Source organism: Uloborus diversus, unplaced genomic scaffold (assembly GCF_026930045.1).
Source record: "Uloborus diversus isolate 005 unplaced genomic scaffold, Udiv.v.3.1 scaffold_12, whole genome shotgun sequence".
In the NCBI taxonomy this organism is placed as follows: Eukaryota; Metazoa; Arthropoda; class Arachnida; order Araneae; family Uloboridae; genus Uloborus; species Uloborus diversus.
The window spans coordinates 3,190,003-3,203,963 of record NW_026557876.1 but is presented as its reverse complement, the minus strand read 5'-3'; the positions used below and the strand labels follow the sequence as shown (position 1 = coordinate 3,203,963).

The 13,961-nt window shown below is 31.8% G+C and overlaps 1 protein-coding gene across 1 annotated transcript in view; it reads right to left on the bottom strand.

Annotated features, from left to right (window-relative positions):
- Window positions 1-13,961, bottom strand: part of LOC129232399 (peptidyl-prolyl cis-trans isomerase D-like) — a 104,849-nt gene that overhangs the window by 56,822 nt on the left and 34,066 nt on the right. Inside the window, exon 4 of the mRNA XM_054866544.1 lies at window positions 3,408-3,599. Within this exon, the coding sequence (XP_054722519.1) occupies window positions 3,408-3,599 (192 nt within the window). The remainder of the gene's footprint in view (window positions 1-3,407; window positions 3,600-13,961) is intronic.

Here is a 13,961-nt window from a genome sequence, read left to right as displayed (position 1 = left end):
ATAAGAAGTGATTTTGTTTAATGCTGTGCTTAAAGATAAGGTTTCCATGATCATGTACGTTTTTAGTGCAAAACATGTTGAAGAATTACTTTTCTTAACTGTATTACAGGATTGGGTTTTGGACTGTCCAAAACTGGTTTAGGACAGGTGGTTTTTACCGTCCAAAACTGTCTAAAACTGTCCAAAATTGTCTTAAACTGTCCAAAAGGATGCTAAAGCTAAAGAGGTGTAAACTAATCAATTCCTATTTACTGCAATATTCGTAATGTATAAATATAGATATGAATGAGGTTTAATTAGTGAGTATTTGATGTTATTTTTCTCAAAAAATGTTTGTTTAAAAAATATTTTACTGAAAAAAATTGCCAATAACTCAATTACATAAAAATTTAATCTTGTAACAATTGGTATAATTATGAAATATAATTCACAACCTTACCAAGATAACTAATTTCAGTTCCATTTATAACTCAAAGGAAAGTTATTAAATGTGCAATATTTAGGTGCAAAGGAAAAAAAAAGCTTAATTTTTTAAATGGTTTTTGCAACTAAGTTTTACATGATGTTTTAACGAAAGTTATTTTTTAAATCATAGATGAAAGAACAAGAAATTGATGATTAAACACTTATATTTTAAAATTTGTGCTATTCTTCTTTTAGTTCATATTTTTGATATGATCCTTTTTGTAACTACAAAAAAATTGTAATTTATCGCACTTAAGTCAATTATTGCACCATATTTTGAACACTTTCTTTTGCACACATGCATAAATGTCAAAAATTTTGGTTTATGGAAAAAAAAGAAAAAAAGAAATCATGCATTCAAATTGACATTTTTATGGCAGAATTTAATTTCTACGTAACGAGATTAAAATCAGCTGTATAAAAAGTTACATGTATACTTATACGTGAATGCTCACATTGAATAAATACATTAAATAGGCAAAAAAAAAAGCATTATTTATACACATTTTGTTCTGTTTTTGATATTTTCTCACAAAATATAATTTCTTCAAAAAAATAGTTTTGGATATTTTCGAACAGTTTTAGACACAAGAGTTTTGAACAGAACGGGAAAAAAAAATTGCCAACCCAGCATTCATTTTCACACATGTATTTCTGCTTTAGCCCTGGCTAATGGGCAGTAATTTACTGAATATAGGGAAATTTGTTTACTGTTATCAAAAAAAAAAAAAAACTTATGCATACAAATTGACATTTTAATCAAGAATTCAATTTCTATGTAACTGGATTAAAATCAACTGCGTAAATAAGTTGAATGTTCACCATTGAATAAATGTTTAATATAAAACATTTTTTTGACACATTTTATTCTGTTTTTCATGTTATCTCACAAAATACAATTTATCTAAAAATATAGTTTTGGACACTTTCAGACAGTTTTGGACAGGACGGTAAAAACCAGGGTTTTTACCGCAGTGTCCAAAACCTTGCCAACCCTGTTGTATTAGTCATGGTGTATAAGAAAAACTGCACATTTTTATTCTGTTCTGAACAATGAGCAAAAGCAATAATTTCAAGAGCTAAAATCTGTTACACACACAGAAAGAGAGGTCTATATTTTGCCAGTTGAAGTTAAGACTGTATAATGCAGAAATACAGTCGCCGCAGCTCATACGAATCACGTTTGCTCCAAACAGTTTCGATTCCATGAAGCGGCCGATTCAACGAAGCTGGATTTAGTTCTGTTTTTGACGATTTGACTCATCAAAGCGGTCGATTCAGTTAAGGGCTTACAGTACCTCAAAAATGAAGAAACGATCAAAAAAAATTTTATTGCTTATTTCAAAACAAAAAGCTATTCTGAACACAGGGGAAAAGTTTCATTGCTTTAGTTCAAATATTTAAAAAGTTATGAGTGGTTTTAGGCCATGCTCGCCATGTGTTCTTATTCAAAAGAAAAACTTCAAACTGCTTTTTCTCGGTGATGGTATTTTTGAGTTTTCATGTCATTAGAATCCCTAAGGATTTCTTTCTATTAAAGATACAGCTTTAAAGTGATACTTTTTGCAATTGGGATAACATGTTTGACAAAACTGTGCATTGGAGAAGCATTTTATATACGACTCAAACGTTTAGAGCATGTTAAACCTTTAAAAACCATTTTTTTTTTTTTAAACTTTGATTTTTTGCAAAATTAATCACAGAAAATTTTCTAATGAACTCATAAGCAAATGAATGCACAGATTTTTAGAGATGATTATAGTGATCGTTTTGCAAAAAACGTTTTTTAAATGAGTGCAAAAATAAAAAAGCCTAAGGGATTTTTAAAAAGTCGAAATTTTCCTCAATTTTTTGAATTTTTAAAAAAAGTAGGCAACATTTTTAAATTTTGAAAATAAATTATTGATTACGAAACAAGTATGCATGTTATGGTTTCAAAGAAATATAAAATTTATATCAATTAAAAGAAATTGCTTCAAAAGGTCCTGTGGACCCCTTAACCAGCGACTCAGTCCACTGTAGCTAAACTTAGAGCAACACATTCTAAAAATGCAAATTGATAAAAACAAATTTCACTGATTTTAATCCAGGGTTGGGATTTTTGCCGGGTCAGTGGAAAAAACCATGGCAAAAATGGAAAAAAAAAACGGTAAAAATGGAAAAAACGGCAAAAACCTTTGCAAATAAAGTAGCATTATAGTGTTAATCAAGAAATAGTGACAATATAATATAAATAATGCACTTTAATATTTTAGTTATGTCTCTCCATGTTACTTCTCATTTATAAGGTGAAAAATAAATAAAAAACAAATGTTGGGATTGCAAAACTTAAGATTTTAAATGTTTGCTAAAACAATTTTTTCAGAATGAGTCAATTCCTTCAATGCTAAAACAAAGAATGTTTACTTAAGCTGAGTAAATTAATAAAAAAAAATTGAATTCTAATTATATATATATTTAATCACTTTTTTTTGATCCCACTAAGATTTTTAAGCTATTTAATTAATAACAGAATATTTACTTGAATAAAGAAAAATATTAACTTTTCCTCACTAAAGAAATAATGCATTTTTTATCACTTACTGGGAAAATGGATAGCCAAGAGAAGAATTTAAAAATAAGAAAAAAAAGCTGATCAATATGTGCATTCTATAGTCACTCTACTTTTTAGTGATACTAGCTCACTCTGCAGAAAATGGCAATGCCTTTTATCAAAATCTTTTCATGCTTTTACTTTTATATAAAAGGAAAAAAAACTGCCCTTAAGTTGTTAACACAAAATCTATTTTTGCCGCTTTGGGCAAAAACTGGCAAAAACCGTGGTTTTTTCCATGGTTTTTTCCGCCTCCGGCAAAAACTTGCCGACCCTGTTTTAATCGATGTGATTTCCTTTTTTAAAAAAATCACTTGATTTAGATCAGCGCACCAAGAGAAAGACTCACCTCCAGGGGCTCGTCCCCCTCCCCCGTGGGAACGTTCTCCATCTCGTGCAGCACCCCCATCCCCCTCCTCACCCTCCCGAAGACCACGTGCTTGTCGTCCAGGTGGGGGGTGGCCACCATGGTCAGGAAGAACTGCGACCCGTTGCTGTCCGGCCCGTTGTTCGCCATGCTCAGGAGGCCCGGCTGGTCATGCTGCAAAACAAGAAGAAGACGCCTGGGTCAAGATCGGGAGTCTCGCGAGAGGTCGGAAGAAATCCGACGAAACGAAAATCCCGCCGTCGAACGCATCGCGCATTCGGAACACGAGTGCCACGATGGGAAGAAATGAAATTTTACAGGGGAAGCATTTGGAGTTGAATTCTTCAGGCAATTTGCGTTAGGAAAAGTAAGTTTGCTGCGCTCCCCAGTGGTTAATATGTTAGATTTTTAATTTAAACTTTCACAAAAAGTGAAAGAATCACTTAATTAAAAAAAAAAAAATTTAAAAATACGTTTTTGCATCATGCAGAATCAATCCTTTTTCGACGTAAACATTGCATCACGTTGTGACGTCATTCGTGAGATCGGTCGCGATAACTCGGTCAAATGAATGAACTTTTGGGTGAACCGAGTCACCAGTTCATTGTATCTTATAACCGAGAGTTTTTTTTTTTAATTGAGTTACTTTTTGATTGGCAACATATCTTTAACTTTCTTGCATTGGCAACACATCTTGTGTCTTGCATATTCTTAATTCGAAAGCCATGTGAAGACTTTAAATACTTGGAGCGATCTTTTTCGCTCTCTCTCACCTCTCATAGCCGTCATGAGTGGAATGTCGTAATTTGCCATAATTTCGTGATGTCTGCCAGTGCTCTTTACTCCTGGCAGGTCGTAATACAACGTGATGTCAATTTTAAAATTATAAAACGTCTTTAGGCCTATTTTGTGTGTTACGGTAATGCCTCATATTCCTTGGAATCAGCATGTTCGTAAACCGAATGTTTCGTTGTATCATAGCGGCTAATATTTGTCTATTTTTCAAAATGTTTTTTAAATATCAATGAAGATGTTGTTCGTCAACTTCAGAAATCTTTTGAAGATAATAAATACACCACAAACAATGCCACAATCAAATTTTACAGGGGAAGCGTTTGGAGTTGAACTCTTCCAGGGTTCGTACTCAATTTCAGAAATAAAATGACGGACTTTTGGAGGAGTTTTGAAGGAGTAAAATGAGATTTTGAAGGAGTACTAATGGGCTGTCCTTAAACGGTGTTGCACTTTTATTCGTTGTATTTGACCCCCTTCCCCTTTGTCACAAAATGTCACACTTCACCTTACTACTCCACGTCACATGTCATAACATAGTGTTGTAAAAACTGATGTCACTTTTTATCACTCTTTCTCTTACCCTTGTCACAATTTCACGAACCCTCAAGTATATGACATCAAACGTGGATGACCCCTTTTACATTGTCCGATCTGCGATTTACTAAACAGTTGTTTTCTTTAACACAATTGCTTAATATAGTACATCTACTTATGTATTTTTAAATATTTAAATAATAATTAGACAAACTGACTTTTGCTGCCGAGAGTGTGGTGGAGGGAAAAGCAATAATCATAAAACTTGAAAAAATAGCCAAGCACCGTTTAAGCATGTTTTACTCCACTTATGAAATGTCTTAATCATCTAATAATATTTTTACCTTCAACTTTTATGACTCAAATGCTCAATTTGTAAATCACATCTTTATGAAAAAAATAAACATACGAAATTACTACACCAAAATCGTAAATATACCTTTGCCCTAGTGACGATGTTAAGTTGTCGATTGAAGCATTTTAAGTCACTGTCATAGAGGAAGATTATGTAGTCTTGAACTAAAAAAGAAGGAGTTTTGAAGGAATTAAAACCAAAATGAAGGAGTCTGAAGGGCCCTTTAGGAAAATTTCCTGAATGAAGGAGTATTGGAGGAGTTTTGAAGGAGCGTACGAACCCTGTCTTCAGGCAATTTGCATTAGGAAAAGTAAGTTTGCTGCGCTCCCCAGTGGTTAATATTTGAACAAAAAAATCCGTCATCATTTTCCAAAGAAGATCTGAAAGCCTTTAGCGGATAAAAGGAGAAAATTGAAAATTTTGTATTGTACCACTCTTTTTCCAAACGAGCAATACCAGGGCCTAATACAGGCTGATTTTACTACCATTTTTCGGTACCTTCACAAAAATCTTATTTTGAAATCGGCACTTTCACAAAAATCAAGTAATAAAAGCAGTAGTTTCACAAAAACATCGAAAATTTCACAAAAATTCGCATTTTAAAATATAAAATTTGTTTCTCTATTTAAAACAAAATATACTCATAAAATAAAATTATAAGCAGTTTATATGAACAATCACTTAAATAGAAACCTTTTTGTAGTATTTTAACTAATTTTTAGCTGTTTCACACCAAAGTGTATTTATGCAATACTATCGCAATCTTTAAACATCTGTTTTAAGGAAGCGTTTTTCTCATAATTTCCTATATTGTACACAGTACATAGACCATTAAGCTGAAATTACGATGGTATTTTTCGTACTTCTTAAGTTTTCAGCTGAAAAAAAAAAAAAAACAAACGATGTTAAAAATAATACTAGATGGCATTTACACTTTTCGAACTAAAATTTCACTTGTTCCACTACTTCTTTTACAAAAGTTAGGATGCGTCTAAAATTTCACAAAAACAATGCTGATAAAAAAAACTTTCACAAAAATAGAATGATGCAATACTTTCACAAAAATAGGTAGCGAGAAAAAAATCCTGGATTGCCCCCTGAATACGTTAAATGCAAGCACATTGTTGCTGCGGTGAAATAGAATTATTACATTTTCAATTAAAGTATAATTTTACAGGAATATTTACTATACTAAAATATTTTTTGATTAATCATATGCATAGTTAAACTAAACTGATTCTACATTGATCAAAATCAAATAAATGTACAAAGAAAATGTTAATCACGCTTTGGTAAGAATAATTTTCTACCGTTGGAGTAATCAAATTGGAGCAATTGAAGCATTTAAGCACAGTTGCAAAGTTTTACTTTTACTGAAGTGTTATACATCATTTTAAAGCTTAAAATCTCTACTCTTTTAAATTTTATTAAAATAATATCATTATTTTTACTTTCAAAAAAAATTACTGAGCTTTTTTATGGACTTGTTGTAAAGTCTGTTACATACGGGACATTTAATTGTTAACCATAACTAAAAAAAAAAAAAAAAAAAAAAAAGAAAAATTGCTTTGTTAAATAAAATGCATCTTATAGAAGTATAATTAGAAAATTTAATAAATACTAGCTGTACCCGACGCGCGTTGCTATGCCAACAAAAAAATACATCATTATACTGATTTTCATGACAATCGGTTGAACGGGGCAGAAGTTGCTACTCTGCAGTGCCACCTGGTGGCCAGTGGCTTCAATGAGCATATGATGCACCTTCTCCGTGGAAAAATACATATATATAGCCATTTTCATAATAATCAGTCCAGGTATCCAGTGACTCTACTCAAATTTTGTACTCACGCAGTTTACAAGATCCATCCATCGCTAAAAGTATCAAATAGAAAAAGTTTTAAATCCCCCCGTTGCATGAAAAGCCATAAAACAATAAAGAAAGAATTTATTTGTTCAAACTCAAGAAAAATGAACTTCTTATCAATGAGATCTTTCACGCGAATTAATTTCTGCAGCCGATCATTTTATTCGTATTCATCCAATGGATTGTGACTTAAATTGGAATAAAAAAGGAACGATCGATCGGATTTTTTTCGAACTGGTCTATAAACATTCCCGGTACCAAAAATAACAAACGGTGAAAGTTTGAGCCAGATCTGCCGGGTAGTTTTTGAGTTCATGGATGACATACAGACAAACATTCATTTATATATATATATAGATAAATTAAAAAATTTTTAAAGGAAATTTCAATAATTCCTTTCCCTTTGTCCTGTACGTAACAATTTTAAGATTATTTTTAATTTAAAACATATTTACAGTTGTGAGATTTCAACGATATTTTGTTTTCTCTTCACTTGAAACACAAGCTTCCTAAAATAATAAATAACATTTTTATATCTTTAAATTTGTAAGCAGTGCATGATAAATAAAAATGTGGTACAAAAATGGGAGTTCTGACAGAAAACTTTTGAGAAAATAAATAACGAAAGGATCTTTTTTGTATTTTTCTAACATAAAAACCTTGTAAACAAGATGTGCTCCCACAGTTGTTGAGGTGTAAGATTGTTTGAAATGACCTCTCTCAATCTTAAGTTATCTGTTTGTTTACATCAAAGTTTCCAATGAAATAGCAATTATTTTTTGTGCAACAACATTTTATTACAGGGTTGGCCGGATTGGACCCAATGGGTTTTTTCGAAAAAAACCATTTAAAAAAAAACCATTATTTAGCCCACTTTTGGGTTTTTAAAAAAATTTCTGAGAAGATTTTAAAAAAATTAATTAATTTAAATACTTTCGCAATTTAAACTTCTTTTTTATTTGTTCTTACTACAGACAATGGCCATAAAAAATGAATTTTGAACTTTAATAGTATTTCTTAACTATTAACAGCATTAAAAAAAAAATGCTTCAAAGATTTTGAATAAATATATTTAACTTTTTTCTTTAACTGGTCAATAAATAACTCAAGTTATCTTGACTAAGTCTTGTCACGTCTGATTTTCTCAATATTTGTAGATTGTACAGAGGAAACTACTCTAGCTAAAAGGCTTTCATGTGAACTATTTTCTGCAAACCAACAGGTCACAAATCTCGAATAAACAAGGTATTTTTTTTAGAAATTAACAGGTTTTACAAGTGGTCGGACAGAAAACAGAATAGGATGTACAATATTTTCATTTTCTTACCACGAAAAAATTTAATATTTCTCACTCTATACACAGAAATAGAAAAACAGGCAACATAAAATTCAAAGAAATGTCTTGATTAAGCTGGAATTAAGTAAAAAAAGGATTTAAACTACTTGACGTTCTACAGTAGTTTTGCATGACAAAACGAAATACAATAATGTAAAATGCAAAAAAAAAAAAAATGTTATTAAAAACGAACAAACGAACAATAGATTTTATCACTCGGGAAGTAACTTTGTCTTAACTGTTGGTAATCATGGAAACTAAAAAATCTGAAACTTCACCATTCTTGGGTTTTTTCGTCTTTTTTACTTTTCTTCAGAAAACGCTGAATTTTCCAGCTTTTTTTACCCCAAGACATTTTTTGTGCTTTGTCCATATACTTACGCTACAATATGCTACAAGCATCCCACATTTTCCCTTAAGAAAAGACAAAAAAAAAAAACCATTTCTTTTTAAAAAACTCAGCATTAGTTGGGTTTTGTTTTTTTTTTTTTTTTGGGTTTTATTTTAAAAACCCCAAAAAACCCTGGGTACCATGGGCTTTTTAAAAAAAACTCGGGTTTTTGCCAACCCTGTTTTATTAACATACTGGTTGTTATTTTATTTTAAAAAATTTTATTTATATTATTGATTGAGTAAGAACCACGTGGCTTCTACTTCAGCAGAAAGAGTGAGGAAGCATCGTTTAAAAATAAAAAAAAAAAAATGACAAAGAAGCAAGCATAGCTGATAAAGCAAAAGAAAGGAAAAGAATTAAAGAATACAGAGAAAAGAAAAAAAATAAGTATGACTGAGAACGAGAAAATCAAACTGAAGCAATATGAGATTGAAAGAAAAAGAGCAAAGAAAAGGGAACAAATTGGTCACCAAATAAAATGAGGATTTTTATCAAGGTAATTAACTTGAAACTTTTAGGGACTGCATTGGGGGGAGGGGGGAGAACAGATGCTGTTGCTGAAAATCAAAAAGAGGAAAGTTCTAAATTTTACAGACAAGATTTGGCCAGGAAAAAAAAAGAGTACATTTCTATAAAGGATCCTGCCACAGGAGATCGGCCGAAGCAACAAAAACAAATTTTTGTTATGAAAATTAAAGAAGCCAATGAATTGTATAAAAAAGAATCAGAAATACAAATACAAAAGTGACGACCAGCAACCAGGGCTGTGGAGTCGGAGTCGGACTGATTTTGGGGTAAAGGAGTTGGAGTCGGGGGTCATTAGAAAATATGCCGACTCCGACTCCGGGCTTCTTTTTTTCTTTCCTTTTCACTGACTCTCCTTGCATTTTTTAAAAACTGACTACCAATGGGTTCGATTCCATGTATAAAAAGATACTAATGAGAAAATAACTGCCATTATGGCAATCAGCTAGCCTGAGTGCTTACCGAATTTTCTATAGCCGTCCCCTAGTTTGCTTGCTCTTTAACTTAACTAATAGCAACTGTCAGCAAAGGGTTTTGTTGCCTAACATTTTCAAGTAATTACTTTCAAATAAAAATAGAAATATAGTGTTTTGTTCGATCTCAGTTATAAAATAGTAAAAGAAACGTAACATATTAGTAAGTCGAGGCCCGTAGCTAAGGTTGAAATGTTTAAGTGTGATCGGCAAATTCAAAGAAGTTCTGGTGCGAAAGCAGGAATCCAAAAGATTCGATGGAATAATCTTATGTTTTTTTCTTTATTAAGACTATTTTATAAGCTTGGTTTTCACTAAAAAGTATGGAACCAAATAAGTGTAAATGACTTACAACACTCAATAATTGCAGTTAATCACAAAATCTTCATATTAAGGTTAATTCTAAAGCAGCCAATAGAATTTAAATTAAAAATGTAGCGAAGAAGAAATATAGGTATAGTAAAAGCTATTCGTACAAATTTGTATACCGCCGCATTTTGTGTAAAATTAGCTCCTGATGTATATGTGCCCTATTTTCGTTGAAATTTTATTGATGAAATGTAATTTAAAATATATTTGCGAAAATTTTCAGAATTAAAATATTTATATTTTTTATAAACTCTAAAATTAATTTTGGGTGTCATTTACCAGCTGGGTGTCACCCGGGGCAAACCACCCCCTCTCAAGAACTTGGATTTAGAAAAAAAGCTTTTTTTCTCTCAAGTTACAGCTTTCAAAAATTGAAAGCTCACGATTTGATCAATATCTATTTGTTAAACATTAAAGGGGGGCAAGTTACAGATAATCCCTTTCAAATATTTTAAAAGGGGTTTTTAAGCCATCTCACTATTTAACTCCTAACTATCGGAAAATTTGATTCTTAAATTGAATGTCTAACGTTGTATGCGTCTTGTGTTTACAATAAAAAAAAATGCGAAATTTTCTTAAAAAGGAATTAATATTTCAGTCTCTGTTTAGAGATTTTCCCCGTTCCCCTGAAGGGAGAGAGGGAGTTGAAAAAATACAATTTGAAAAAATCCGGAGTCGGAGTTGGAGTCGGACGTTTCAAAATCCAGGAGTCGGAGTCGGGGTCGGAGTCGGCCGTTTTCCTTCCGACTCCGCAGCCCTGCCAGCAACTGGCTCTGGGCCCAGCTAGACTGATTCCTTGTCAATTTACCATCTCCAGTGAAGACCTCTTAAAACTGTCTACTCCCTTGCTCATTGCCACCTCTTCCGGTAAGCTGTTCCGAGGTTCCACTACCCTGCTATAAGAATAATTTTTCCTAATATCCATGTTAGCCTGAGATTTGAATAGCTTAAAACAATGACCCCTCGTCCTGTTTTCGGTGCTAAACATCAGCCCCGTAGCGTCTTTCATTTTGATAAGTTTAAACAGCTGAATCATGTCCCCTCGGTCCCTTCTTTGCTCAAGACTGTACATTTTTAGCCTTCTAAGCCTGGAATCATAATCTAAGTGGGAAAGTCCACTTATTAGCCTTGTAGCCCGCCTTTGAACCCTTTCCAATACATTAATTTCTTTCTTAAGATACAGAGACCAAAACTGAACAGCATACTCCAAATGGGGTCTTACCAAACTTCTATATAAGGGCAGAAGAACTTCTTTAGATTTGTTTGAAATAGATCTATTGATAAACCCAAGCATCTTGTTGGCTTTGTTTCTAGCTATGCTACACTGTTGGCTGCACTTTAAATCCTGACTTATTAATACGCCCTTCATATCAATAGGTTTCTGTTTATTTGCTGCTCTTCGTCCAGCGAAGTATTTCCAGTTTCCCAGAAAGATCATGAAGTATGCATGTGTTTATGTCACGGAAACATTCAGACCATTCCAGAAAAAAACAATTTTTTGACTAAGATTGAAGCACCCAAGCTAAAAAATAGAGGACATTTTTTCCATATCACTGGAAGATGTGAAAAAAAAATGAAAACATTAATTGATGTTTCAGGACTTAAGTGGTTTATATAACTTTGAATAGTATTTATCATCATAATAAACTAGTCAATCAACAACCTAGAAATGTTTAAAATGGAAATTTGTTTAAAATATAATATAATTTTTAAAAATGTATTAAAATGTTAAAATTATACTAATTCTTTTTTTAAAAATATTTTTACCATTAGGGCAAAATTAAATACTGTACGTAAAACAAGTAATTAGCTCTCAACCAATTAATTAAGCAATTTTTAAAAATTATTCTATGGTTTATTAAAACAATGAATATTTTTGTATCTAGCCATCAAATTTATTTCTTAAAATGTTTTATAAATTCAGAGAAAAATTCAGTACCATAGAGGTACTAAAAAAATATTTTTTTTGTGATGTCCCATACGTAACAAAGCTTAATTATTTAACAAAAAAAAAAACACACACACACACACAGATAGCTCAAATCTTAAAAATTTAGTAGCATAATATAGCTGAAAAGATGAAGAATGCATTAAAAATATCTGAAAATTTTATTTATATTTTAACTCTAAAAAAAGTAAAAATATGTCGAATATTGGCTGCGAAATGTGCCGTACGTAACACATGAATACTGTGGAATGACGCATTACTATAATTTATGAATGTTATTTATTTTATATTTGAAATTAAATAAATAGCATTCATAAATTTGTTATTAACAAAAAGATCTCACATTAGTTTCTATGAATCATAATGCAAGCTAATGCAAACATAGTAAATGTCGGTATCATTGTATTTTGAAACTAATACAGTAGAAAAGCATTATAACGCACACCTTGGGACCAGAGTTTTTGCGTTATACAGGTTTTGGCGTTATATAGGTCATTTCACAAATTTTTAAACTAACATTCAAACTATATCTATATATTAGCACTTCAGAATGAGTTTTATCTGTAGTGAGTATTAAAGCACTAATTATACAATGAGTCATTCACAAATAAATATGTTTCACAATCAAAATCCTGCACTTCTGCTAGCTTCATGGTTTGCATAACAGCTGCATTTTCAAGAACCATCTGGTATTTTCATTTTACTGTGAACGCTAATTTTCATTTAAAAACTTTGAATTAAGATGAAAAACTGTTTCAAAATTTGATTTGCTTTACAATTTCAATGCTTGCAAAGCAAAACAGAGGGATTTTTTAAACTTCAAAACTCATTGTTTACTTCTGAAAAGTTGTGTGGTTTATAGAGAATTGCGTTATACAGGTCGGCGTTATAAAGGTATTCTACTGTATACAGGGTGTCCCAAAACGACTGCACAGCTAGATTCCTCGTTGGGAGTACATAAAAACTGCCCAAAGAAGCGTTCCTGTACGATCCATAGTTTAAAAATACGAAAAACAAAGTATGACGTCACTGGTCGGTGCAAGGAAAAAAACATTTCGTTGGACGTATCCACAACAGTATTTGCACATCTTTCCAGACAACAATGTTTAAAACGTCATTACTTGCGTTTGCTGTTACAGTCGAGTTCCGACTTACGCGAGGGATGCGTTCCAAGACCCTTCGCGTAAGTTGAAATTTTGCGTTGTGGAAAAGGTTATGTGTAAAAATTTTATAAACTATACGATTAAAGACACTTGTAAACACCACCTCAAACTGTTAAAAACCATTTCTTAACTATACATTACTGTTTTTTAAATAAAAAATTGAATTTTTATTTATTGTATAAAAAAAAAGTCTTATTTAACATAAAAAACTGCTACGATGCACAATATCAATGATCAATGGGAAAGGAAGACGTGAAATAAACCACTACGGTACGTACATTATGTAGTAAGAAAAATGAATCTATATATATAAAAATGAATGTTTGTCTGCATGTCATCCATGAACTCAAAAACTACCCGGCAGATTTGGCCGAAACTTTCACCGTTTGTTATTTTTGGTACCGGGAATGTTTATAGACCAGTTCGAAAAAACCCGATCGATCGTTCCTTTTTTATTCCAATTTAAGTCACAATCCATTGGATAAATACGAATAAAATGATCGGCTGCAGAAATGAATTCGCGTGAAAGATCTCATTGATAAGAAGTGAGCTGTTGCCATTTTTCTTGAGTTTGAACAAATAAATTCTTTCTTTATTGTTTTATGGCTTTTCATGCAACGGGGGGATTTAAAACTTTTTCAATTTGATATTTTTAGCGATGGATTGATCTTGCAAACTGTGTGAGTACAAAATTTGAGCATAATCACGGCTTCACTGGATACCTGGACCGATTATTATGAAAATTGCTATATATATGTATTTTTAAACGGAGAAGGT